We start from the raw sequence: 24,630 nt of genomic DNA on the forward strand, positions 1-24,630 counted from the left end.
ATATTTAACAAACTTAATTTTCCCCAAATATCCCAAAACTTAAACAGATTAATAGTTTAAACCAGTAATAATGACCAGGATAAAGTAGTTCCTGAAGACGAATGAATGGATTTTTACCAGATTCTGCAGGATCCTTGTCCTGATGCACATCTCTCGCATGAGGAAAAACCACCAGCAACGTTTTGAGCTTCAGTAATGAAACCTGTCCCTGCTGCAGTCATTTATAGCGACCATGTCACCCTAAAGAATGCAGATTCTCACATCGCAGCCCTACCAGGTCGATATTTCATCAGGACTGTATGAAATGTATAATGACGACATGAATGAGTGTCTCAAGTCATGGCACGGAGACACTTTTCAGTTTTCAATAAATCTATATTTATTTTTAAAATCAGATTAATCACATAATGCAATTAGCATTAGCATCATTACGAAGCATCGATTTACAGTAACCCATACAAATATTGCCACAAATCAAACACACGGAGGGAGAGGAGGAGTGAGAGAGAAGAGGAGTTGCTTCTTGTTGCAGGGGTTGATATCCTTCTGCTCCATCCAGAACATGAACCCGGCCGTGGAAGTGACTGAGGTGCCGTGTTTTACAATACAGAGAGGCAGATAGACAGAATCCTACTGGACCTATAAAGAAGGCAGCTTGTAATGAAGAAACAGGAAATGCATTTCCTGTGAGCAGATGCTGCTGAGGATCGGGACCGCCGGCGACCGGCCATTTTCACTCTTCTCTCACTTCAACCCAGAGCAATGCATTTTTAAACTAAAAAAATCAATCAATCAATCAATCAATCAATTCATCATAATCAAGGCCTAAATAGATTTTTTTCCTTAATATTTTGCATGTCCTCAATATAAATGCTTAATATATATTTCATAGGTTCAAAATTTCCAAAAAAAAAAAAAAAATTTAAATGAAAACCCTCATGCAACACGAATAATTTTGGACTAATTAAAAAAAAAAAAATTTAATTACAGCCTCCAACTTTATAATAAAGTGAAAACTGGGGGGGGGGGGGGGGGATTCAGGGAATCACTCAGCATGAAGGAGAAAAGCGTCGCTGTGTTTGGGGACAAAACCCACGGTGAAGTTTCGACAAGGATGAGGCCCTGCTTCAGAGTGAGGTACCCAGTTCTCCTTCGACTAATGCACTTCTGGATAATGATGATGGTTACAGGAACAAAAATGGACAGGCAGGTTTTAAAAAAATAAATTAATTAATAAAAAAAAACGGGGGGGGGGGGGGGGGGGGTGTACCTTAACGTGTGGCGTTCCACCAAGCTGCATAATTTATTTTCTTGTGGTACACAGATGGAAGGAGGAAGGGTGAAGGGGTGACAAAAATGCACATTATTCCAACTCGTGCTTCAATTTAATTCAGTCAGGGAGGGAAACAAAATGAGGGGGGGAAAAGGAAAAAAAAAAATCGCTTTCTTTCCTCAGTACTACAGTGGAGGATTAGAAAGCATCACGGATTCAAGTACAGATTTGTCGTTACACACTTTCCGTTTCCTCGGAGAGCACACATTTGTGCAAAACCCAAAGAACTTAAAATACTAAACGGAAAGACTTACAAATACAAACAAGTTTGGTGAAATCCTTGAAACCAACTAGCCAGGTTAGTCAGTTAATACCAAACAGGAGTCCGGTGCGAGTTAAGGGTGTTGGTAAGAAGCTTTTTTTTTTTTTTTTTCCTTTTTTTTTTTTTTTAAATGACTGAAAGTGCTTAAAGATACAGTTTATGTGATCAATGTTGCTTTCTTTTGTCATAATAATAAGGGCAGATGCATCAAAAATCGACAGTCCATGGTCGTCGTCGTGTTAGTGTTCGTACATCGTCTTCAGCAGAAAATAGAGCAGAACCCTCGTTCTTCCTCTGTGGTTAGGCAATAATTCAAAGGTTCTACATTATTAGTGTTGAAGTTCTAGCAGAACAGATGTCTGGAAGGTTACTGTTTATTTCTAGTTCTCTCCTGCAAAACAAATGGGGGGGGGAACAGGAGGGGGAAAAAAAAAGCGTTAGACACATTTACATCAAAACACAACACAAGTCAGGAGGTTTCCCCCCCTTAAAATAAAATGCTTTCTGAATTGTAAAGCGAGGCGAAAGTGCGGCAACGTCGCCCACAACGTGACAAACGGGAACTCTACAGCATAATCACTGCCTCTCATTGAAAGGGGAGAGGAACAAGAGGAGGAGAGGGGGCGTGCTGTTCAGACTCCAAGCAAATTTCTGACCGAAATAAAAAAGGCAACAGGAAATGCAAATCATGGTGCGCTTCCATGCGCTACACCATTACGCAAATCTAGTAAAGAGGGAGTGATGAGATTGTGACGATCATGACACGAGATCCACTATGATCTTGAAATCAACACTAAAAAAGTGCTTCGGTTTCACCACAGAAACATGCCCACACGCGGCTGCATCGTTCACACCTTGTACTGCCTCGCTTATGAACTAAAAGCGACAACGCGCCCACCAGAGAGCACGTCAGAACCAAAACATCTGCCCGTCTGGTTTCCAAGCTGAACTGTCATGTTTAGTGATTCATGCAGAACAACGGCGCTCTGAACAAGAAATGAGCTCTGCATCTCTGTGAAACTTTCTCCCGCACACTCACTCAAAAGGTATTCACACATCTGGACAATCCAGAAGACGGATCCTCAAAGCGGACGGCGTTTTGGTAGGTTTCTTGAATCCAGAAACACTGAGAAGAAAACTTAACATTAGTGCACAATAAGGGTTTAGTACAGAATACAAGTATCAATTTGAGACACGATACGAGTTTGCTTATTCTGCTGGGGACACGCTGATGCATGAAAGTTTGTGAACCCTTTAAAATGCTCTACATTTCTGCATATGTACATAAAAGGACCTAAAACGTTGCTGGATTTTAACACGAGTCCAAAACGCAGATACACACAAACCCAATTAAACAAATGAGACAAAATGTTATACTTGGTCATTTATTGCAGGGCTCGGCATTAAAGGACATGGGACATGAAACATAAATGCACGCTGTATCAGTTTCTTTCCATTAAAAATATGAAATAATTGCATCAACAAATACAAAATTATCTATTAAATTCAACAAAATGGTTATATTCGTGATGATTATATGGCATTTCTGCTCGAGCTCCGATATGCATATTTTACAACCGGAAGAGCCGCTGTCACGTGATCATATGTCACAAAACCTTTCGGGTACAGCACAAGCGGGTAGATGAATATGGAGAAGTGTGAATCGTGATGATGACGAATGCGACAAAATAGTTTTTGTGTCTTGGATGACAAGAAAATTGTTTCGTTTTTAGAGTGTTTAACGTACATTGAACATCATGGTGTATTGCGACCTCCCAGTCAGTCAGACGCGCTGTCACTCCTGTTAGCAATGTAGCTAGGCTCAGCATGGCCAATGGTATTTTTTGGGGCTGTAGTTAGATGCAACCAAACTTTTCCGCGTTTTTCCTGTTTACATAGGTTTATATGACCAGTGACATGAAACAAGTTCAGTTACACAAATTGAAACGTGGCGATTTTCTATGCTATGGAAAGTCCGCACTATAATGACAGGCGTACTAACACCTTCTGCGCGCTTCGGCAGCGCATTGATACCTTCACTCGGAGTTGTACCATTATTTTTTAGACAGGGCGGACGGACCAGGGCATTCGCCCGCCTGGCCGTGCCCGACGAGGAGCGCTCTCGGCCGGCTTGGGAGGCAGACAGCAGCCCCTCCTGGAAGTGTGGTTTTACCATGGGCCTCATGCGGTAAGGATTAGTATTATAATTTTGGGTGTATCAATTATTGATTCTCATAATTCTGACTCGTTTCACCATTTTGAATGTTTTCATCTCGGACTCTGGAAGCATTGTATCTCAATCAATCTCGAAAAATATCAGCAAAAAAAAAAAACTAGCTTGCAACGGACTTTAGCTAGATCTATGATGAACTTTCAATGTATGATACAAAAATAATACTTCTTTCAACAGATCATTAGCCTTTGAGCAGAATTGTTTTTAACTTACCAGGAAGTGTTATCGAGCCGACCGCTTTCAGTTTCATGGGGACTGAATGAACTCTCACTCTCAGAATCATCTGACCCGTCAGAGTAAAGACAAGATCCATGTTCATGTGAATTTCCAGCTATCGGTTCGAATTGATAGGGTCTAACTTCACATCTCTGTGAAACATCGGGAATGTCACTGTCGATGGTGTCCATTTCGGTAACCTGTTTACATTAGATACCCAAGCGCTGGCTCCTTGAAAAGTTTTTGTGACGTCATGGGTCACGTGACCGCTTAGCTAATTAATGAATCCTTGTTTTACGCTGATGTTTAAAAAAAGTTGAATAATGCGATGATTTTCACATTTTTGACGCCCTGCAGTGATTTAGATGGCATTTCTTATGTCCTTTATACATAATTATACCCAGAAAAAAATCCATGTCCCATGTCCTTTAACAGTAGCCTGATTGCCCGGGGCAACCATTCAATAGATTCGGACAACCAGACTCTCACAAATGCTTGCCCGATCAGGCAACTACCCAAATATGTCAACTTACGTGAAAAACGATGAAATTCCATCACAATTTGCGATTGTTTGACTCGGAAAGACCGCGTCCATGTTATCATTACGGGATGTTCAACAACTAGCGGAATTCACATTTGCACATCGCGGGCTCGCAATGCAGTTTCCCATTGCTAATAATTATCGCATAGTGAATATTCAGTGTTCTATTCAGACCCTCCAGGATTTCACGATGTTGCGATTTGCAACTTCAACGCAAATTCAACAGCGGTGTTGCAATTATATCCAATCACCGCAACTTTCCCGCAAATTTGACCAATCGTTAGCGTCGTCTTGAGGTGACGGCGACAAACTACCTTCCACCTTACTTCCGTGTGTACGTTCAAGAGAAGCAGCACGTGCGCAGTGTTGCCAGATTGGGCAGTTTTAAGTGCATTTTGGCGGGTTTTGAACATATTTTGGGCTGGAAAACGTCAGCAGTATCTGGCAACACTGCATGATGTGTGAGTCAGTGTTTATGTAGGCTTAAATTCTGTTACTGAACGTGTGTCATGTTTACAGTGAAGGACTGTGTGCACTTTACATTATTTTTTTTTACTTAATACAAGAAATTAATGGATGCCAACATTTTTGCCAAAATGGTATTTTATTTTCCATTGTTTAGGCAGCTTCAGCATCATACTGTGAGATTCTGTTCAAATTGTTTTTTTCTTCTATGAAGACTGAGCCATTTATTTTATTAGTTTATAATTGTTTAATTTAGTCTTCAGGAGAGACTGCCTGCACACAGTACTAGTGTTAGTTTTTTTTCTTACATGAAAGCTGAGGCATTTATATTATATTTTAAGGTAACTTCATGTTGTGCTGTGAGGTTCTCTGCACTTTAGCTTTTGAACCAATAGGTGCATTTGGATAAGTAAAGCCTATTTTTCTGCATTTTTGTAGTCCTGGTAATCTTTTATATTGGTAAAGTTGTTTATAGGACCATTTCTCAGTGTTTGTTTTTTTTAATCAATAGTTTTTCAGTAATAACTTAACATTTAACATATCACTCAATTTTAATCACAAAAAGAGAAAATCGCAACAATTTCTCGCAACTTTCACTTCCTCCTGCAATGTAATCCCAACAAAAACCTAAAAAACACCGCAACTTTCATCGCAATTTTTTGGAAAACGCCCGCAACATCAGACATTTTAGCCCACAACAATCACAAAAAAGGCCTGCGGAATCCTGGGGGGACTGACTATTGGTATGTCCTTCACTCCATGACTAATTACCGCATTACTCGCACGGGGTGCTAGTGTCAATGCTTGTTGATACAGACAGCGTCTGAGAAGGTTGAATAATAAATAAAAAAAAATGTAATATTTGGGCAACCATGTCTCAAAGTTAACGTAGAGCCCTGTATTTATTGAGGAAAATGATCAGAGGAGATTTTGGAGGTCCTCAGATGATTTTGATGCTCATCAGGATGGAAAAGGTTACAAGAGCAGCATCTCCAGAGAGTTTGGACTCCACCAACCCAGACGGAGGAAATTCAAGATCACCAGGTCCGTTCGTCTCTCAAGGAGCGGACCAACAACAAAGATCACTCCAAGAGCAAGGTGGGCAACAGTCCGCGAGCTCACAAAGGAACCCAGGGTCACTCCTGAGCAACTAAAGACCTCGCTCACATTAGCCAATGTTCATGAGGCCACCATCAAGAGAACATGAACAGTGCAAGGCAGGGTTGCGAGGAGAAAGATACTGCTCTCCAAAAACACTGCTGCCTCAATACAGTTTGCTAAAGATCATGTGAACAAACCAGAAGACTACTGGAAAAAACTTGCAGACGGATGAAACCAAAACAGATTTTGAATGTTTAGAGTAAGGAGAACACTGCATTCCAGCATGAGAACCTCATCCCGTCTGTGAAACATGGTGGTGGTAGTAGTAGCACCGTGACTTGGGCTGTTTTGCTGCATCTGAGCCAGGACGGCTTACCATCACTGATGGAACAATGAGTTCTGAAGGATTCCAGAGAATTCTAAAGGAAAATGGTCAGGACATCTGTCCATGATCTGAATCTCAACAGAAAGTGGGTCATGCAGCAAGACAACGACCCTAAGCACACAAGTCATTCTATCTAATGCTGTGTTCACACTTATACCGGTACGATAGTGGTACAACTGTATCGATACAAAGTATACCGGTACAGTTTAGTGCATCTGTCCACACTAGCGAGAAATGTTTGCGGTTTTCTTTCACGGTAGTTGAAATGCGCGTGCGCGAAATGTTTCCGTGGTTACCGAGTAACTTCCTTCCGAAAATATGGCGGATGAAACAACGCGTGTGTGCTTTTTGTTGTCAGTGTACAGTCTGTATTTCTGGTGGTCATTTATTCAGTCGAATCGTATAAAACACGCGAGGCAGTTGAGAAAGAAACAAAGAAAACGAATCTCCCTTTCTCCCCCCTCACTTTCTCCCTCTTCCCTTCTCTTCCCCTCCCTTTTCCCCTCTTCCTCCCTCTTTCCCCCTCCCTTTCTTTGCTCCATGTAGCTCCACGGTCATTTTGAGCCATTTTACAGCTGGAAAGCACGGGCGTATTGTATTGTATGAATAACCCGGAAGAAGTAGGAATGGTTCATTGCGCATGCGCATTATATTTGTATCGATACAGAGCCACTTTATCTGTCCACACTACAGCGAAGCGCTGCAGTACCGATACGAAACCCATACATTTGTGGGTTTCGTACCGATACAGTTATACCGCTACAGTACCGGTACAGTTGCTAGTGTGGACAGGTGTTGCGGTACGAAAGTAGTTTCGTATCGGTACAAAATCCCTAGTGTGGACAGGGTATAAGATGGTTAAAGAAGAATAAAGTTAAGGTTTTGGAATGGCCAAGTCAAAGTCCTCCTGACCTTAATCCAGCAGAAGCGTCGTGTAAGCAGTTCATGTGAGGAAACACACCAAGATCTCGGAGCTGAAGCTGCTCTGGACAGAGGAACAGGATAAAACTCCTCCACGCCGATATGCAGCACTGATCAACAGTTACACAAACGTTTAACTGCGGTTATTTCTGCAGATACTGAAAGCAAACGTTCACATACTTCTGCCACTCACCGGTATTTATATATCGGATCCTTCTCCACAATAAATAAGTGACCAAGTATAATATTTGTTCTCTCCGTCTAGTCAGAGGACTTGTTTGAAAATCAGACGATGTTTTAGATCATAATGCAGAAATACAGAAAATTCTAAAGGGTTCATAAACTTTCAAGCAACACTGTAGTCTATTATTTAAAAAAAACTCATTAGAATTAAAGAAAAAGCCACTAATGAGAGAGAAACAGAGATAGTGAAGACTCTAGGATGTTAGGAAGCCTCGATAATAGTGATCATTAGTGTGATACACACAGACGAGAGAGAGAGAGAGAGAGAGAGAGAGAGAGACACACACACACACACACACACGAGGCTGCCCGTCTCACGCTGTAGGTCACTAATATGAAGTGGACAGCTGAGAATAAAACCCATCAACCCCTCTGACAGCTTGGCTTCAGGCTCCCTGTTACACTACCCTGAAATATTTATGAGCGAGTAACACGGGGCAAATTATCCATCTCGGGGGTGTGAAGAAAAGCTGTGTCAGCGCACACACACACACACACACACACACACACACACACACACAGAGAGATGGAGCTCTACACTCATCACTCTTCCTTCTCTGACGTCAGCACTGAAATCACACCCAGAACCGTAATAATGAATTTTTCACTCCAACGTTCAACAGCTAACGAATCGCAGGACAACACCAAAGCCCTGTTTATCAATCTTTTAAAAAAAAAAAAAAAAATGACGCTACACTATAATTCATTCCTGCACCATGTATTCAAACGCCTCGCTGTTCTTCCCTACTCGGATGTATTATAATCCAAAACATTCGTAACTAAGATAAAAAACACCTGACAGGTAAGGAGTAAACCATGTGCATCAACGAGGCGATATCTCACACGACACATTTAGGATAGATTCTTCACTGATTCCCGCCCACCAGTCAGCGCCCTCTCTCAGTCACGTGAGGCGCGAACCTTTTTCAAACTGCTCCTCATGCTGCGCAGCACACTCGGAGAAAAGCGCTATCTACCCTCTTCCACATACACGAGTTCACACAAGCCACTCCTGATTGGCTGCTGGTGCTGTGACTGACAGGAGAGAGAGAGAAAGAAAAAAAAAAAAAAAAAGCGCGTTGAACTTGTGCCCCTCCCACCCAACAACATGGCCGATTTTGCTCTCTCGGACCCACAGCTATGGAGATTTAATCCCTTAAATGATAAGGATGATTATTATTACGAAGATTTCCACTAATAAAGACCTCAGTACTTATGGTCTGAAGTCTTTGGGCTCACTAGAGGCATGGATTTATTTATAGATTGATTTTTAATGTACATATATTTCAGTTGTAAACAGAATCACAGCAACAATGCAAAAATAAGTAATTCCTTCAAAATAAAAGTAGGGCACATTTCATTCTGGAACGTTCCTTTAATACTCACTGGTGTTACATAAAGAATACTGTATCACGTTGCCGTAGGAAAATAATCAATAACCAGGCATGTCTTAGTGGTTTATTCCTCTTTTACACCACAGCAACTTGTCAACACTTAACGAACAACACTTAACTTACTAAAGGATGACATGATTTTTATCCGTTTATAGTTGTGGAACGTGAGTGAAACCAGTGTTGTAGACGAGTCACTAAACCTCGAGTCCGAGTCATGAAAGAAAAGTTTCGAGTCGAGTCCACTATTGATCCGAGTCGAGTCTGAGAACAAGACTCCACCCACACCATTTGATGATGGCTGTTGCTGCTTTTAGGCCATCCTTAAAAAAAAAAAATCCGTTTCCTGTCCACCGGGTGAGCAAAAAAACTTTCAGTAGGGAGGGAGGGATTTTTTTTTTTTTTATATATATGGATGGATAAGAAATCGCAATGCTGCGTTTGCTTTTTCTTTCAGTACTTTATTACAAAAGCAGACACATTTAATAAAATGACAGTTTAATCAACTGAAACTTGTACAAAAACTTTAAATTAGCATTTTAAATGCTGACTGCAACATTTGCAAAACTTTTACAAAGGTACTTAAAATGTCCGACACACGGACTTTTTGTAGTTCTAAATCGAGCGTTAGGCCGAGTTCGGATGAAATTACACTATTAAAATGATCACTGAATGATTTGTTTTTCTGAATCTTTACTATTTTCTTGTTCGCTAGAATACCATTTTGCGATTTCACACTTAAGCAAATGTTTGAAAACTCCGGATCTCCTTCCTTCATGGTGGCTGCCATTTTTTTGTGCCGCACGGTGCATGCGCAGAGCTGATTCAGTTCTATATTAAGCACCAGCTGCCGACCATACAGCCGACTACACAATCAAGTCCAGCCGGCTACTTTAATGACTGTTATTTTTGTAGCCCACAGGCTCTAAATATTAATTTTCGATTTTAATAAAATTAAATGTTTATCTAACGGACTGACAATAATGTCAAACTGAACCGCACTCATTTAAGTTGTGATTCGCGCACAATAACCACAAATTCCCCACCGACTTCGTTGATCAAGGGAGAGTAACTCATCCGCGGCCCCGACATGCGGTGTGTGCGCGCGCACTCGGCGGAGGCAGTAGTGTCTCGGAGGGAACAGAAGCAGAGATAACGCTTTTGTCTCCGGTAAACCAGTCTTCTCTCGTTCAATTGCATGCTGGCATCAAAAGACACCGTTGGTTGTAGGGGTCGACCGATAATCGGCCTGGCCGATATATCGGGCCGATATTCTGCATTTTTAGGGTTATCGGTATCAGCCATAATTTCCGCCGATAACATGCCTTTTTGCAGCCATTTCGTTCCTAACGCGACTGTCACTGCACGTCCTTTCCTGCACTCGCCTCTCTGAATTCAAGAACACGGTCCCGCCCACCACAACATCTGATTTGTTTGGCACAAGAGATATAGCCAATCGACACGTGTAGCTAAACGCTGTGAACTGTTTCAAGGCGGCCATACGGGCACTCGGGCAGAAGCGGCACAAGGGATACAGCCAATCAACACGCATAGCTAAACGCTGTGAACTGTTTCAAGGCGGCCGTACGGGCACTCGGGCAGAAGCAGATCCCACTTCAAGGTAAGGACACGCTGCTTTTGCCGCAATAAGTCATAAACACACAAGTTGCAAAAGCACATCATTATATGTTTACATTCTTCATCTACTACTCGTTAAAATTGTCTGTAGCCAGGCAAACTTAGCTTACGGAAGGAAGCACTTGAATTAGCCGACAACCAACTAGTCTCGCTGAAACTACATGTAATGCTTCCTTCACTACAATATAATCCTCCTAAATTGGAAATATTAGGCTTGGGCATTAAAAGCATTAGAATGTAGATGGTTACTTGTTAAGTTGTTACATAACAGGGAGTGATAGCCGACTTTCTGTTTGATTTGACTTTTTAAAAAATGCTGCAGGCAGCTCCCTACACTTGATTTGTTATTTAAAAACTACTTGAAGTTGGCAAGTCTTACTTAGTTCTTAGTGTAAAAGAATCCAGAGTGTATTTTCATTTATTTTCCACTGAAAATGGTGAGCTGTAATATAGTAGGGAGTGATTTTATTTTTTCACTGGTGAATATTTTATTATTTTATTTCTCATTTTATTCTAACTAATGTTTAACTTTATTGTACAAATGCTGCTGGCATCTCCCTGCACAGAATTTCATGTTCAATTTTACAATTAAACATACATTTCATGGATATGAAGGTCTGTGTCAGTGTGTGCTATGTTTAATTTCATGTGAATTATAATGTTTACATTTATCGGTTGCACGTATCGGTTATCGGCATCCCAATTCCATAATAAATCGGTATCGGCCCTGAAAAAAACATATCGGTCGATCCCTAGTTGTTTGTAAATGAACCCAAACTGAGTGGTTGGAGTGTATTTTCATACACAAATGGAGAAATGGTCGCTGAGTGTGTAATTGTGTCGCCCCACTGCAGACCGTTGTCGTTGTTAATTCATAGCATGCTCAGCTGCGTGAATGTGTCATGCACCGAAAATAAGAGATTTACAAGCCAGGAACGCCTCATGATGCAATACGCAAGAAAAAAGATTTACTGCCATTTTACTTTGTATTTGAGTAAAGTGAATAAATAAATGGTCTGTGGAAAATACATTTAATCCTGGGAACTGCATGCACAGGAGTTTATTTTGTGTTTACTCCCCCCCCCCGGCCAGCTACTTATTAGTCATGGCTGGCTAGTATGAGCCTTAATGGAAAGCCCTGGGAATGCGGAAATGTCAAGTTCGATTTTAGATTTACGAACCTGAAAAAAAATGTCGAAAAACCGGCGTTAAAAAAAAAAAAATTTTACCCGCACAAACGGCACTCACCCGGCCGGTGGACCGGAAACAGAACATTTTTTAAAAATGGCCCTATATGAAAGCGTCTCTGCTACTGTGTTGGATTAACGTTACTGCTCGACTGCTCCGTTTTAGTTAATAAGCTACAGATAAAAAGCTTGTTCATCACTCAGCAAGCCCCGCCCACTATCAACAGGGCCAATAACATGAGAGAGGGTTAACACTAGCTAGTTCATTGCTCAGCAAGCTCCACCCACTATCAACAGAGCAATGAACATAGCGGGTCACTTCCTTCTCTGGGTGGAGTCTTACCAAATGAGGATTGAAGTTCGAGGTTGTCCCCGTCGTCTCCTCGATAGTTCTTGTACATATGGAACACATAGCAGTGCATTTTTCCCACCGCACGAGAAGTCTGTATAAGTAAAGCGGACAATCCTAGGGGCGTCTCTCCAGGCGTTTTAGCGCCATTAACGTTAGTTTGTTCCTGAACAGGTGAATGTGCTTCTCTTTATCAGGGAGTGCGAGATATTCTGTCAGAGATGGTTGGGAGACGGATGTAAGTGCAGAAAGTGTGTTTATTAATCCAAGTAAACAATCCAGAACGGCAGGCAAAATCGTAAAACAGTGAAACAGGTCAAGCGAGGAACAAACAGGCTATCAGACACGGCAGAATCAAAGCCGAGAAACAGGAAATCAAACAAGGAAGGAAATAAGGCTCGGTAATGTATCAGCAACGCAACTCAATACTTCACAAAGCGAGTGTGTTTTCATAGTCTTTATATAGGTGCGCCGATTGTGTCTTAATCCTGTGCAGGTGCGAGTCGTTTACAGCGTGCCCGCTGTCCGGAACATGCCCAAGAGTCTATCTGATGCACGCGCCAAGGCGCGCAGGTGCAACACTTGCATGAAATTAGTATAAAAAATTAATGTAGATATAAATATCTTATAGCCCTGTGATGACCTGGCGACTTGTCCAGGGTGTACCCCGCCTTTCGCCCGTAGTCACCTGGGATAGGCTCCAGCTTGCCTGCGACCCTGTAGAACAGGATAAAGCGGCTACAGATAACGAGATGAGATAAATATCTCATGGCAAATTATTATGGCATGTTACAAAAAATAAAGAAAAAAAAATCCAGAGTCCTCGTCTCCAATTTACGAGTCCGAATGCAGTTAACGTACGAGTCCGAGTCATCAGTGCTCAAGTCCAAGTCAAGTCACGAGTCGGACTTGTACTACAAGCCTGTATGAAACTGGTTCGTGTTATGAACAGACATTTCCTCTCCAGACTCTCTATTTTTCTCTTTCAGCTTGTCATGTTACCGAAAAAAAAAAACCATAAAAGCACAAACTGTTCTGTCCCAAAGCACCGACACTGGAGACTCCTTCCATAAACGTCTGTGTGAATGAATGAACTACAGAACTGATAACTAGCATGTTTATATCAAAGTGTGATTCGCAGCTGGAATGGTGCAGTGTCATTAAATCAAGACCTTCTGACCAATCAGAATCAAGGATTCAACAGCACTGTGAGGTAAAGCAATTCATCAGAATAATAAAAACAGAGTCCTCGGTTAATGCTGGGAATTATTCAGGAACCAGAGTGGTGAGATAGAGTTGCATCAAACACCATTCCACTAAGGCCATTATTAAAAAATGTTCTGTTTCCGGTCCACCGGCCGGGTGAGTGCCGTTTGTGCGGTTGAAATTTTTTTTTAACGCCGGTTAAAAACGTCGGTTAAACACACAATAAACTCCTGTGCATGCAGTTCCCAGGATTAAATGCATTTTCCACAGACCATTTATTTATTCACTTTACTCAAATACAAAGTAAAATGGCAGTAAATCATCTTTCTTTTCTTGCGTATTGCATCATGAGGCGTTCCTGGCTTGTAAATCTCTTGTTTTCGGTGCATGACACATTCACGCAGCTGAGCATGCTATAAATTAACAACGACAACGGTCTGCAGTGGGGCTACACAATTACACACTCAGCCAACATTTCTCCATTTGTGTATGAAAATACACTCCAACCACTCAGTTTGGGTTCATTTACAACCAACGGTGTCTTTTGATGCCAGCACGTAATTGAACGAGAGAAGACTGGTTTACCGGAGACAAAATAAGCGTGATCTCTGCTTCCGTTCCCTCCGACACACTACTGCCTCCGCCGAGTGCGCGCGCACACACCGCATGTCAGGGCCGCGGATGAGTTACTCTCCCTTGATCAACGAAGTCGGCGGGGAATTTGTGGTTATTATCGGTACAAACAGCGCGAATCACAACTTAAATGAGTGCGTTAGATGAACATTTTAATTGTATTAAAATCGAAAATTAATATTTAGAGCCTGTGGGCTACAAAAATAATAGTCATTAAAGTAGCCGGCTGGACTTAATTGTGTAGTCGGCTGTACGGCTGGCAGCCGGTGCTTAATATAGAATTGAATCAGCTCTGCGCATGCGCCGTGCAGCACAAAAAAATGGCAGCCACCATGAAGGAAGGAGATCCGGAGTTTTCAAACATTTGCTTAAGTGTGAAATCGCAAAATGGTATTCTAGCGAACAACAAAATAGTAAAGATTCAGAAAAACAAATCATTCAGTGATCATTTTAATAGTGTAATTTCATCCGAACTCGGCCTAACGCTCGATTTAGAACTACACAAAGTCCGTGTGTCGGACATTTTAAGTGCCTTTGTAAAAGTTTTGCAAATGTTGCAGTCAGCATTTAAAATGCTAACAAAGTTTTTGTACAAGTTTCAGCTGATTAAACCGTCATATTGTATTAAATGTGTCTGCTTTTGTAATAAAAAAGTACTGAAAGAAAAAGCAAACACAGCATTGCGATTTCTTATCCATCCATATATAATAAAAAAAAATAAAAAATCCCTCCCTCCCGACTGAAAATTTTTTTGCTCACCCGGTGGACAGGAAACGGATTTTTTTTTAAGGATGGCCTAAGAGATGCATGATGGAAAAGAAAACTTACATGTTGGATTGGTATTTATATTAAAAAAAAAAAAAAAAAACCTCAGCATGTTCTTGTGATCATCATGCCCTCTGGGTAATGACGAATAAACCACTCAGAGCACTGACATGACAAACAACGGGTTATCAGTGATGAGATCTGATACCCAGATTTATTCAAAATTCACTCACGGATCAGACACAGGAAACTAACTGATGATCTGATGATGAATTCCTCACTGTGTGACATTTTAACCAAATCAGCTCAACACGCCCTGAAAGAACATTTAAAACTCATCACACGTTTATTTTTAAAGCAGAAGTGGACAAGCTTTACATACAAAAAATAACAACTCTGACAAATGTCTTTTTTCCAAGCAAAGTAAAGTGCAGAACAAAGTTAATATATATATATATATATATATATATATATATATATATATATATATATATATATATATATATTTTTTTTTTTTTTTTTAAATGTCAAATCCAAAATATTAGCAAAGCCTGAGCCGAGCAGAGATGAGCAGTGGAGCCTGTATTCACTCAATTAACTAACTTAATATTTAACCAAATATATATTAGTTTTAGTATAAATACACAGGTGATTATAGGAAATCGCGTGCGCTGATTGGTCGAGAGATTCGGACTATTTCTCGATGATCACCTCGAGCGACTCGGCAAAACGGCGGCCAATCACTTCGTCACCGTAAGTGAGGAAGAATTACAGATGAAAGAAAACGCCGTTCCTAAAAGCGCTAAAGATGCTACGAAGTTTGGTCTAAAACTATTCGAAGGTAAGGTGGAGTTGGGATTTATTTTATCGATTTCAAAACAAAGGATTTGATGTGACTCAGCGTAGATAAGTGACACAAATCTGTGCCGCAACGTTATTACATTTACATACCGCTTTTGAAATTTGAAATAGATTTTTTTTAAAAATAAAAATCACCTGTGTATTTTTTTTTTTAAACAATTCTCCACCTCAGGCTCAGTGAATAATAACCTCGACTTCAGCTCAATTATCATACACCGATATTCACGGAGCCTGAGGCAGATAATTGTTAAATATTATATTTACACAGACACGAGTGTTTAACTGGGAAATACGCCACTCATTTTTCATCCGAGCTCCATCTGGGACATGGAGAACCAAAACTGGGATAAATCTCTGTGCGTCACTCATGAAGAAATCGATGAATTGTGAATGTGAAACTTTTTGTGAATGTATCAATACAATAAAAGAAAAATCACACGTTGGCTTGAAGATATGAAGTTTATCTTCTCATGTTGAAAAACGCATCACTCACTCGATATGCACATCCACCACTCGAACGTAAACTTCATATCTTCATGGAACCGTGTAATATCCTCTATTTTTTTCGCGGCCCGGTTTCCGTCAAATCCTGCGCTCTGATTGGCTGGCGAGCGGGTGGGTCTGTATCCTACGATGCGGACCTCAGTTACGGACCTCTGGCAACTCGCTCAGTTCACAACAACAAACATAGCAGCATTTTTTGTCAACATTTATCTTTTTTTAAATAAGATTTATTTATAAGATTATCAAAAATCTTATAAATTTTTGCCAGCATTTCTCAGGAGAATAGCATTAATTTTACAGCATGGATGGCGTTAATGACAGCGTTCACAGCGAAAGCGAGTTTTACTACCCTGAGGAAGAAGAAATAAAAGAAAACATTTCAGGAGAAAGCTAAAAACCTCTAACTGTTGCTAACGCCGAGCAAAAACATGGCTGAATCCTGAATGACTCCTATTTGTATAAATAGGGGACTACATAGGCGGCAAAATGTAGTGTTTTTCCTGGCATGGAAGTGCACTTGTATACCGAGGAGGAAGCCATTTGCATTACAGCCGTGAATGAGGATTCAAAATGGCGGCTCGGCTCGGTTTTCCCTTTCGGGCGCTCTCGCTTTCTGTTAGAATTTGGTAAAGAAAAAAAATAAAATATATTATTTACCAGCTTAAGGTCGGTCCGTATGGTGAAATACCGTGACCTCGGCCTTGAATACTGACTTCGGCCCAGAGGGCCTCGCTCAGTACTTTCAAGACCTTGGTCACGGTATTTCACGATACGGACCTCCCAGCTGGTAAATAACATTTATATATTTTACACCACTGCACTGCTGAACTCTGGATACCTGATTGGTCAGAAGGTGTTGATTCATTCCATACGAACCACTGGTTTATATGTTACGTTAAGACACTTGAACTGATTCATTATCGTTTCTATAGTAACAAACTACAGTGGAAGTGCCTCATAAACCAAATGTTTACAAAATGGGCGACAAAGAAGCCTCAAGTTCAGTTCCCCAAATTATTACTTACAAACTGCGCAAAATACTAAGCGTTAAGATCGTGACTGAAACCGTCATAAGGGAATGACAGAATTTATTTTTTTTTTTTAACATGGTACCTGTTATTTAATGGACCAAAATGAACAATTATAAATAAATAAATGTAATTTGAAGTGCTCGCTTTAAAATGTACTTGTTGCATCCAGAAGTTGTTTCTGCCAGGACAGCACCCAGCTGCTTGAGTTTCTCCATCCTCTCATCCTCTTTTCCATTGGAACAAGTTGTTTCATAACATCTCATGAGATCAAATTCCTTAATTACCACAACGGTCTCTTGACAAAGCAAGGCGCACGCGTTTGCTCTGGCTTGAAATGAAACAGGATTCTCATGCACAGCTCTTTTCTCACTGTTGCGCTTTTTTGGCCTGTAGCTGTAGCGGGGCTGGAGTTCACATCCCCCTGCCATGAACGGATTAAAACCACTGTCTATACGGAGTCATTTATTTACGTCTCCAGCGTCAGCGCTTTGTCCCAGTCAGAGGTAAAGCCGTAACAAAGTTGACAAGTTGCGTTTTTCTCTTATTCACTTGAAAGTTCGTGAGAGAACCAGTGTTTATAGTGTAGCTGTTAGAACGTTAACAAGATTGGGGAATCATCACTGGAAACTTGGTGTGATATAACAGGATTAACGCACTTGGATAGGAAAATAAAAATCAACCCCTTGAGATAGTAACAGTACTTCAGCTTCATCGGCACCAACCGGTCACTGATTATTTTCCGGTAACAGCATGCCTGCGAGTGTTTTATTCCTTATACATGTCAGCGAACACATTTTAGCCTCATCTTTTAGGCTTCCTGGCAACTAAAAAATAAAATATAATATAAGGGGTGTTCACACGGCAACTTTTACTCCGGTGTAGCACCGGGGCTGCCCCGGTAGAGCGTTCACACGGTACAAAGTTATAGCGGTGTAGCCCCTGAAAGCTGCTTAAACCGGTGCAAATCTAACCCTGCTCGGGAGGTGGTTTAAGAAATTTACTCCGGAGTAAATGCTAGTTTGCGGGGCAGCACCGATATAAAATGGGACGTCTGAACGCTACAGGGGTAGACTCGCTACGCGTGAGGAGAGTTGATTACATACGGGCATTGCATAATTTGCATCCTGGTATTTTGCGCTTCCAAAATGGCGAATATCAACAACAACAGAACTGCGTGTCTTCCAGTGTTGCCAGATTGGGCAGTTTTAAGTGCATTTTGGCGGATTTTAACATATTGTGGGCTGGAAAACATCAGCAGTATCTGGCAACACTGGTGTCTTCATGCACATTGTTTTCCCGGCGCTTGGTGATGCCATGACAACCGGGAAAAGGAAGTACGTTTTCACGCATGCGCATATTTCATTTCCGCATTATTACTATCGTATAGCACGGTCACAAAAACTGCCGTATGAACGCAAGTGGGGCTGCACCGGTGCTGACACGCTTCTCTCTAGTAAGCAGGTTTGTGACATGTGAACGCTCCACAAAATTTACACCGGTGTAAGATATATCGCAACAAAACACATCAGTGCAGCATCGACGCAAATATGTGCCGTGTGAACACCCCTTTAGACTGCAGATCAACAATGCCGCTTTTACCGAGCACTGTTTGTTTGGTTTTTTTTAAATAACCTAAAACAATGACACTAAATTACATTTCAGGTGATTTGTTGATCAATGCTGGAGTCTGTCCTGATTTGGGAACACAACCTAAATCCTTGTCACGAAAAGAAAAAGGTCAAAGTCCTTAAAAAAGAAAAAAAGCAAATCGTCGCTGGGGGGAGGGGGAACCATCCAGTGGAACGGATGCCCTTTAATTACTATCCACACCATCCAGCCACAGTTTTAATCAACTCTGGATGGAAACCCAATTCTCCAAAGTGCTGACCTCTCATACACAAAGACAGTAAACGGTTGCACAAGCTTCACTATTGATTCAGCATCATCATTTTTTCATTAACCGCAGAGTTCAAAAGATGATTAAAAGTTGAAACCTCACTTCTGTAATGCAATCTGTGATTTAGCTTAAGTCTGACTCAGTGTGCATGAAATTCAGGGGGAAAAATAAAGTGTTTTTTGCCGTCATGCAAAACAGAGATGAAACTGAAAAGCGGTTGAGTGTGAGGTAATAATTTGCATGATTAATAATTGTCTCATTTGTTAAAGGGACGCTTGCACCCGGTGACCTGCTGAGACATTAAAACTTTTTCTCTCCTCCCCTGAATTCTCTCTTGCATCATCCTGGACAGTCCCAGGACTTTTTCTGATCTTAATTTCACCAAATGACACTACTTTCTAACGTCCATCTCTGAAGCATGTGGACTGGAGAAACTAATTTGGTTTTCTGAATCAAAGCACCATCACTCGGAAAGTAAAAACGCTTTGACGGCGCTCTTAGAACTCACTCACCCTTCGTATGGCTTCTTCTTCCTCCTGCCGTTTTTCGTAATGTGCAAAATCATCAAAGATCGAGGTGGTATGCTTGAAAGTGGCGATAATTTTAAGCACTTGCTTGGCCTTTTCCAGAGGCACCTCCTGAGTGTCCCTGGAGTTGGTGACCGGCTTGTTGTCGTTGTTCTCCAGGCGGATGTGCCGGAGCTGGTTGTTGGGCACGTCCTTGACGAAAATCCACTTGACCTCGAACTTGCCCTTCCACTTATCCTGAGACCAGACACCGGCATACGCGTTGTAGTCCACGGGAGACTTCATCTCGGCTACGCCACAGAAGTGGCCACTGCCGTTGACGCTGAACAGAAGGTAGAGCGGGCCCTTGGCAGCCAGCGAACGGTACGCTGCGTCCAGCCGCTTGTTGCCGTGCTCCGTGCTGCACCAGATCGAGTACTTGATGGAACGGTGGATGTCGTCCTCGGAGTAGCTCTTAATGATGAACACGCGTCCGTTCTTCACGTTCCAGTCAAAGTCTTTGGGGTTGTAGCTGTTAAGCGCTTTGAGCTTCTCCAGCACCGGGTGGAGCTCACCAGGGGTGGAAGGGGAGGCACTCAAGGGCACACCGGGGCCCAGAATGAAGTTCTCCTGCCCCCCGCTCTGATTAAATGTGGCCACCCTGTTTCTCGGTGCCACCCAACGGTTCTGGGGTGGTGCATTCTGCTGAGGGAGAGTATGCTGGGGCTGAGGAGGGGCAGCTTGAGACGGATGGGGCTGGAGAGGATGTGGTGGACCTGGCTGAAGCTGTGGAGGGGGTTGAGGGGACTGAAGCTGGAGCTGCTGGGGTTGGGGTTGAGGAGGCAATAAGGGCTGAGGTTGAGCTAAAATCTGTGGCTGCACCAGAGGGGGCAACATCTGCTGAGCAAGTGGTGGTTTTGAGATGGAACCTTTGTCATCCCAAGTTCCAATGTTCATGTTATGCTTTATAGGTGGGGGAGGAATGGTGGAACCACTCCCCATGCCTGGATTGATCTTAGGCTTGAGTTTGGGCTGAGGTTTAGCTGGTTTCCTAGCAATGGCTGCCCAAGATGTAGGCTTAGGAGCTGAGGAGCTGACAGGGGGCACGCTGTTGGCTGCCAGGCTGCTCATCCCAGCTGTTCCTCCAAGAGGAGAACCGACAGTTTTGGTGACAGCTGCCATGTCAGATCCGAGCTTGAGCCCGGCCATGCCTTGATCGATGCTGCTCAGTGGAGGAACCTTGCTGAGTTGTGTGTCGCTGCCAAAGCCGGCCTGCCCATCTGCTATAGCCCTGCCCAGTGAGCTGGGCGCGTAGCCATAGCTGCTGCTGTACGCCGAGCTCTGGGTCGACTGGCCCTGTGAGCCGCTGGTGCCCCAGGTGGAAAAGTCTGCGTTGCCAGGAAAGAAGTTAAATCCATGTTGACTAAGAAAGGGAGGTGTGTTGCCTAGAGCACCAGGTTGGCTAAAGACTCCGTCAGGGATGAAATGGTGTTCGCCGTTGCTCATCTGTCCATATGTGGTCAAGTAGGGCATAGGGGGGTCACCTGCGGTGGACCACGCAGCTTCACCCAGAGAGTAGGGAAATCCGATAGATGGGGCATAGTAGCTGGGCATGTAGGGATCAGACATTGGTGGGTAGCTATTACTCTGCAAGCGGAATCATTAAAAAAAAAATCCATTAAAAGTGATTATACGTGGTGTTTGCTCTGGAGTTGAAGATCAGTTATCAGGTCTCTTTAAAACACAGTGTATCCACCACTTCACCAAATCAAATCAATGGTTCTAGAAAATTACACAGTATTTTTTAGTAAAATGATTCGAAGGTTAATATTTTCAGCTCACCTGATTTGTCTGGCTGCTTAAGTAATTCTCAAAATCATCATCATTTACAGAATCCTTCTGATGCATCGAACCGTTTTGCACTGCAGGAAAAAGAAAAGTCAAGTTTTAAGCAGCACTGACAGTATTTCAGACTCTCGTTGCTTCTATTCGGGATTAGTCACCTGATGGCAAAGAGCCTTCGAGTAATTCTTTAATTTCAGTGAAAAGTTAAACACTCAATGACAAACTGGTACTTTCCAATACTCCGTAATGGACTGGTACCGTTACTCAGGAGTTAACCGGTACCATTACTCAACAGTTTAGAATTAATACTCGATTGGTACCAATACTCAGTATCAGGTTGGCATCAATGCTTGATACTCAGCACCAATATCCAACATTCAGTAATGGATTGGTACCAATACTCAACAGGTTAGTATTAATATTCAATACTCAATAATGAATTGGTACCGATACTCATCAGGTAAGTATTAACACTCGATACTCAGTAATGGATTGGTACCAATACACAGTACTCAGTATCAGGTTAGCATCAATGCTTGATACTCAGCACCAATACCCAATACTCAGTAACGGATTGGTACCAATACTCAACAGGTTAGTATTAATACTCAATAATGGATTGGTGCCAGTACTCAGTAATGGATTGGTACCAGCACTCATAGGTTAGTATAAATGCTTGATATTCAGTAATGGATTGGTACCAGTACTCAACAGGTTAGTATTAATACTCAGTAATGGATTGGTACCAGTAATCAGTAATGGATAAGTACCAGTACTCAGTAATGGATTGGTACCAGCACTCATAGGTTAGTATAAATGCTTGATACTCAGTAATGGATTGGTACCAGTACTCAACAGGTTAGTATTAATACTCAGTAATGGATTAGTGCCAGTACTCATAGGTTAGTAGAAATGCTTGATACTCAGTAATGAACTGGTGCCAATACTCAGTATCAGCTTGGCATCAATGCTTGGTACTCAGCACCGATACCCAACACTCAGTAATGGACTGGTACCAATACTCAACAGGTTAGTATTAATACTCAGTAATGGATTGGTGCCAGTACTCAGTAATGGATTGGTGTCAGTACTCATAGGTTAGTATAAAATGCTTGATACTCAGTAATGGATTGGTACCAATACTCAGTAATGAGCTGGTACCAATACTCAGTATCAGGTTGGCATCAGTGCTTGGTACTCAGCACCAATACCCAACACCCAATAATGGATTGGTACCAATACTCAAAAATTAAGTATTAATACTCAATAATGGATTGGTTCCAGTACTTATAGGTTAGTATAAATGCTTGATACTCAGTAATGGATTGGTACCAATACTCAACAGGTTAGTATTAATACTCAGTAATGGATTAGTGCCAGTACTCATAGGTTAGTAGAAATGCTTGATACTCAGTAATGAACTGGTACCAATACTCAGTATCAGCTTGGCATCAATGCTTGTTACTCAGCACCGATACCCAATACTCAGTAATGGACTGGTACCAATACTCAACAGGTTAGTATTAATACTCAGTAATGGATTGGTGCCAGTACTCAGTAATGGATTGGTGCCAGTACTCATAGGTTAGTATAAAATGCTTGATACTCAGTAATGGATTGGTACCAATACTCAGTAATGAGCTGGTACCAATACTCAGTATCCGGTTGGCATCAGTGCTTGGTACTCAGCACCGATACCCAACACCCAATAATGGATTGGTACCAATACTCAAAAAGTTAGTATTAATACTCAATAATGGATTGGTTCCAGTACTTATAGGTTAGTATAAATGCTTGATACTCAGTAATGGATTGGTACCAATACTCAGTAATGAACTGGTACCAATACTCAGTATCAGGTTGGCGTCAATGCTTGGTACTCAGCACCGATACCCAACACTCAGTAATGGATTAGTCAATAGAGATCCTCAATACACAGGCTCAGACTGGTACCAGGACTCAATAACAGATTGTTGCCAGTGCTCAGTACTCTGTATCGGATCAGTTCCAATACTCAATATCCGTTTGGTACCAATCCTCAGTACCGAGCACTGGATTGGTGACTTCCTGTCCATCAGCCTTACAAAGGAAATGTCACAAAACTGACAGTAAAACTTATGTACAGTATAATAACCAGAACTGCATAAAGAGAGTTTTATAAAGTCGAAGCCTTACCTTTATTTCCTTGGCCTTTAGGTCTCTGCTCCAGCCGTGTGGGGAGAGAAACAAGTTTTAATAGAGAGAAGTGAAACAGGGAGTTTACATGTTTACTGGAAATGCTGCAGACACACGAGGCCTGGTGTCATCTCTCAGCTCAGCTCTTCAGCTCTCACAATCATTTTAACATCAAGTCCGAGTTTACATAGGCTGCGTTACAAAAGTTTTGGCACCCACAATCTTTATTTTATTTAAAACCTGCCTCGTGCTATTAATTAACATCTGGATATAGAGCTCAGTCTGTCTCATGGACAGAGAGAGAGAGATGTGCGCAGGTGGAGAAACACTTCAGTTCAGCTCAGTAATAAACCATCACCTGGTGAGCTAGTTAGCTAACATGCTAGCAACCAGTACCATAGGGAAACGACATGATTAGCCGAGTTAGCCATGTAGCTAAGAGCAGGTAAGAGCAGCGCCTGAAGAGCAGAAGCGGAGCAACGCTCCCGGGTGTACCTGATCAACAGTTGTGGCAGACATCCTCCTCTCCGAGCCCTGAGCTGCGTGATGATGCTATTATCACTTCACTCTGATAGCTTTTCCCACTTATTGTTGTTTTTATTAGAATTATAATTATTATTATTATTAGTTACGTTTAAAGCCTCTTCCTTCCTTTCAGCCAATCAGACTTCACGCACGCGCGGAGCTTTAAACACACTTAGCCTGAGCGCTAAGGTCACGCGCGGTCCGAGGCGGCTGGTCGGAGCTCCACTTCCCCGGAAACATTCACCCCGCACGCGCTCAACGGCTCATCAGATGGTTAGAAAATCCCCCCGCTGCTCCGTGCCACAATGGCGGATGGGTTACTGCTCTCACTTCCGGCTCGACACTGACCTTCCGCCTGTGACGTCAGCGCACGCGCTCCGCGCCTCGTTCCGCCATGTTTAAACTGGTCAGACAGCG

The 24,630-nt window shown here is 42.1% G+C and overlaps 1 protein-coding gene across 2 annotated transcripts; it reads right to left on the minus strand.

The window, feature by feature from the left end:
* Nucleotides 1-354: 354 nt before the first annotated feature.
* On the minus strand, nucleotides 355-24,542 carry ythdf3 (YTH N6-methyladenosine RNA binding protein F3). 2 transcript variants are annotated; one of them, XM_060899784.1, is made up of 6 exons: nucleotides 24,184-24,542; nucleotides 23,689-23,713; nucleotides 21,511-21,590; nucleotides 19,675-21,315; nucleotides 2,635-2,721; nucleotides 355-1,986 (listed from the first exon to the last, which is right to left on the minus strand). In XM_060899784.1, the coding sequence occupies exons 1-5, from the start codon at nucleotides 24,205-24,207 to the stop codon at nucleotides 2,635-2,637; spliced, it is 1,857 nt and encodes a 618-aa protein (XP_060755767.1). In that variant the 5' UTR covers nucleotides 24,208-24,542; the 3' UTR covers nucleotides 355-1,986. The 2 variants fall into 2 exon arrangements, with proteins under 2 accessions (XP_060755767.1, XP_060755768.1); XM_060899785.1 differs by lacking the exon at nucleotides 2,635-2,721.
* Nucleotides 24,543-24,630: the final 88 nt, after the last annotated feature.

The sequence above is a fragment of the Neoarius graeffei genome, chromosome 19 (genome assembly GCF_027579695.1).
Source record: "Neoarius graeffei isolate fNeoGra1 chromosome 19, fNeoGra1.pri, whole genome shotgun sequence".
Classification (NCBI taxonomy): Eukaryota; Metazoa; Chordata; class Actinopteri; order Siluriformes; family Ariidae; genus Neoarius; species Neoarius graeffei.

Excerpts from the sequence above, each read along its gene's own strand:
- ythdf3 (XM_060899784.1), bottom strand. The coding sequence starts at position 24,207 with ATGTCTGCCACAACTGTTGATCAG. Across the intron at positions 23,714-24,183 it reads CTGCCACAACTGTTGATCAG|AGACCTAAAGGCCAAGGAAA; the intron begins GTACACCCGGGA and ends CGGCTGGAGCAG. Across the intron at positions 21,316-21,510 it reads TAAGCAGCCAGACAAATCAG|AGTAATAGCTACCCACCAAT; the intron begins GTGAGCTGAAAA and ends TTCCGCTTGCAG.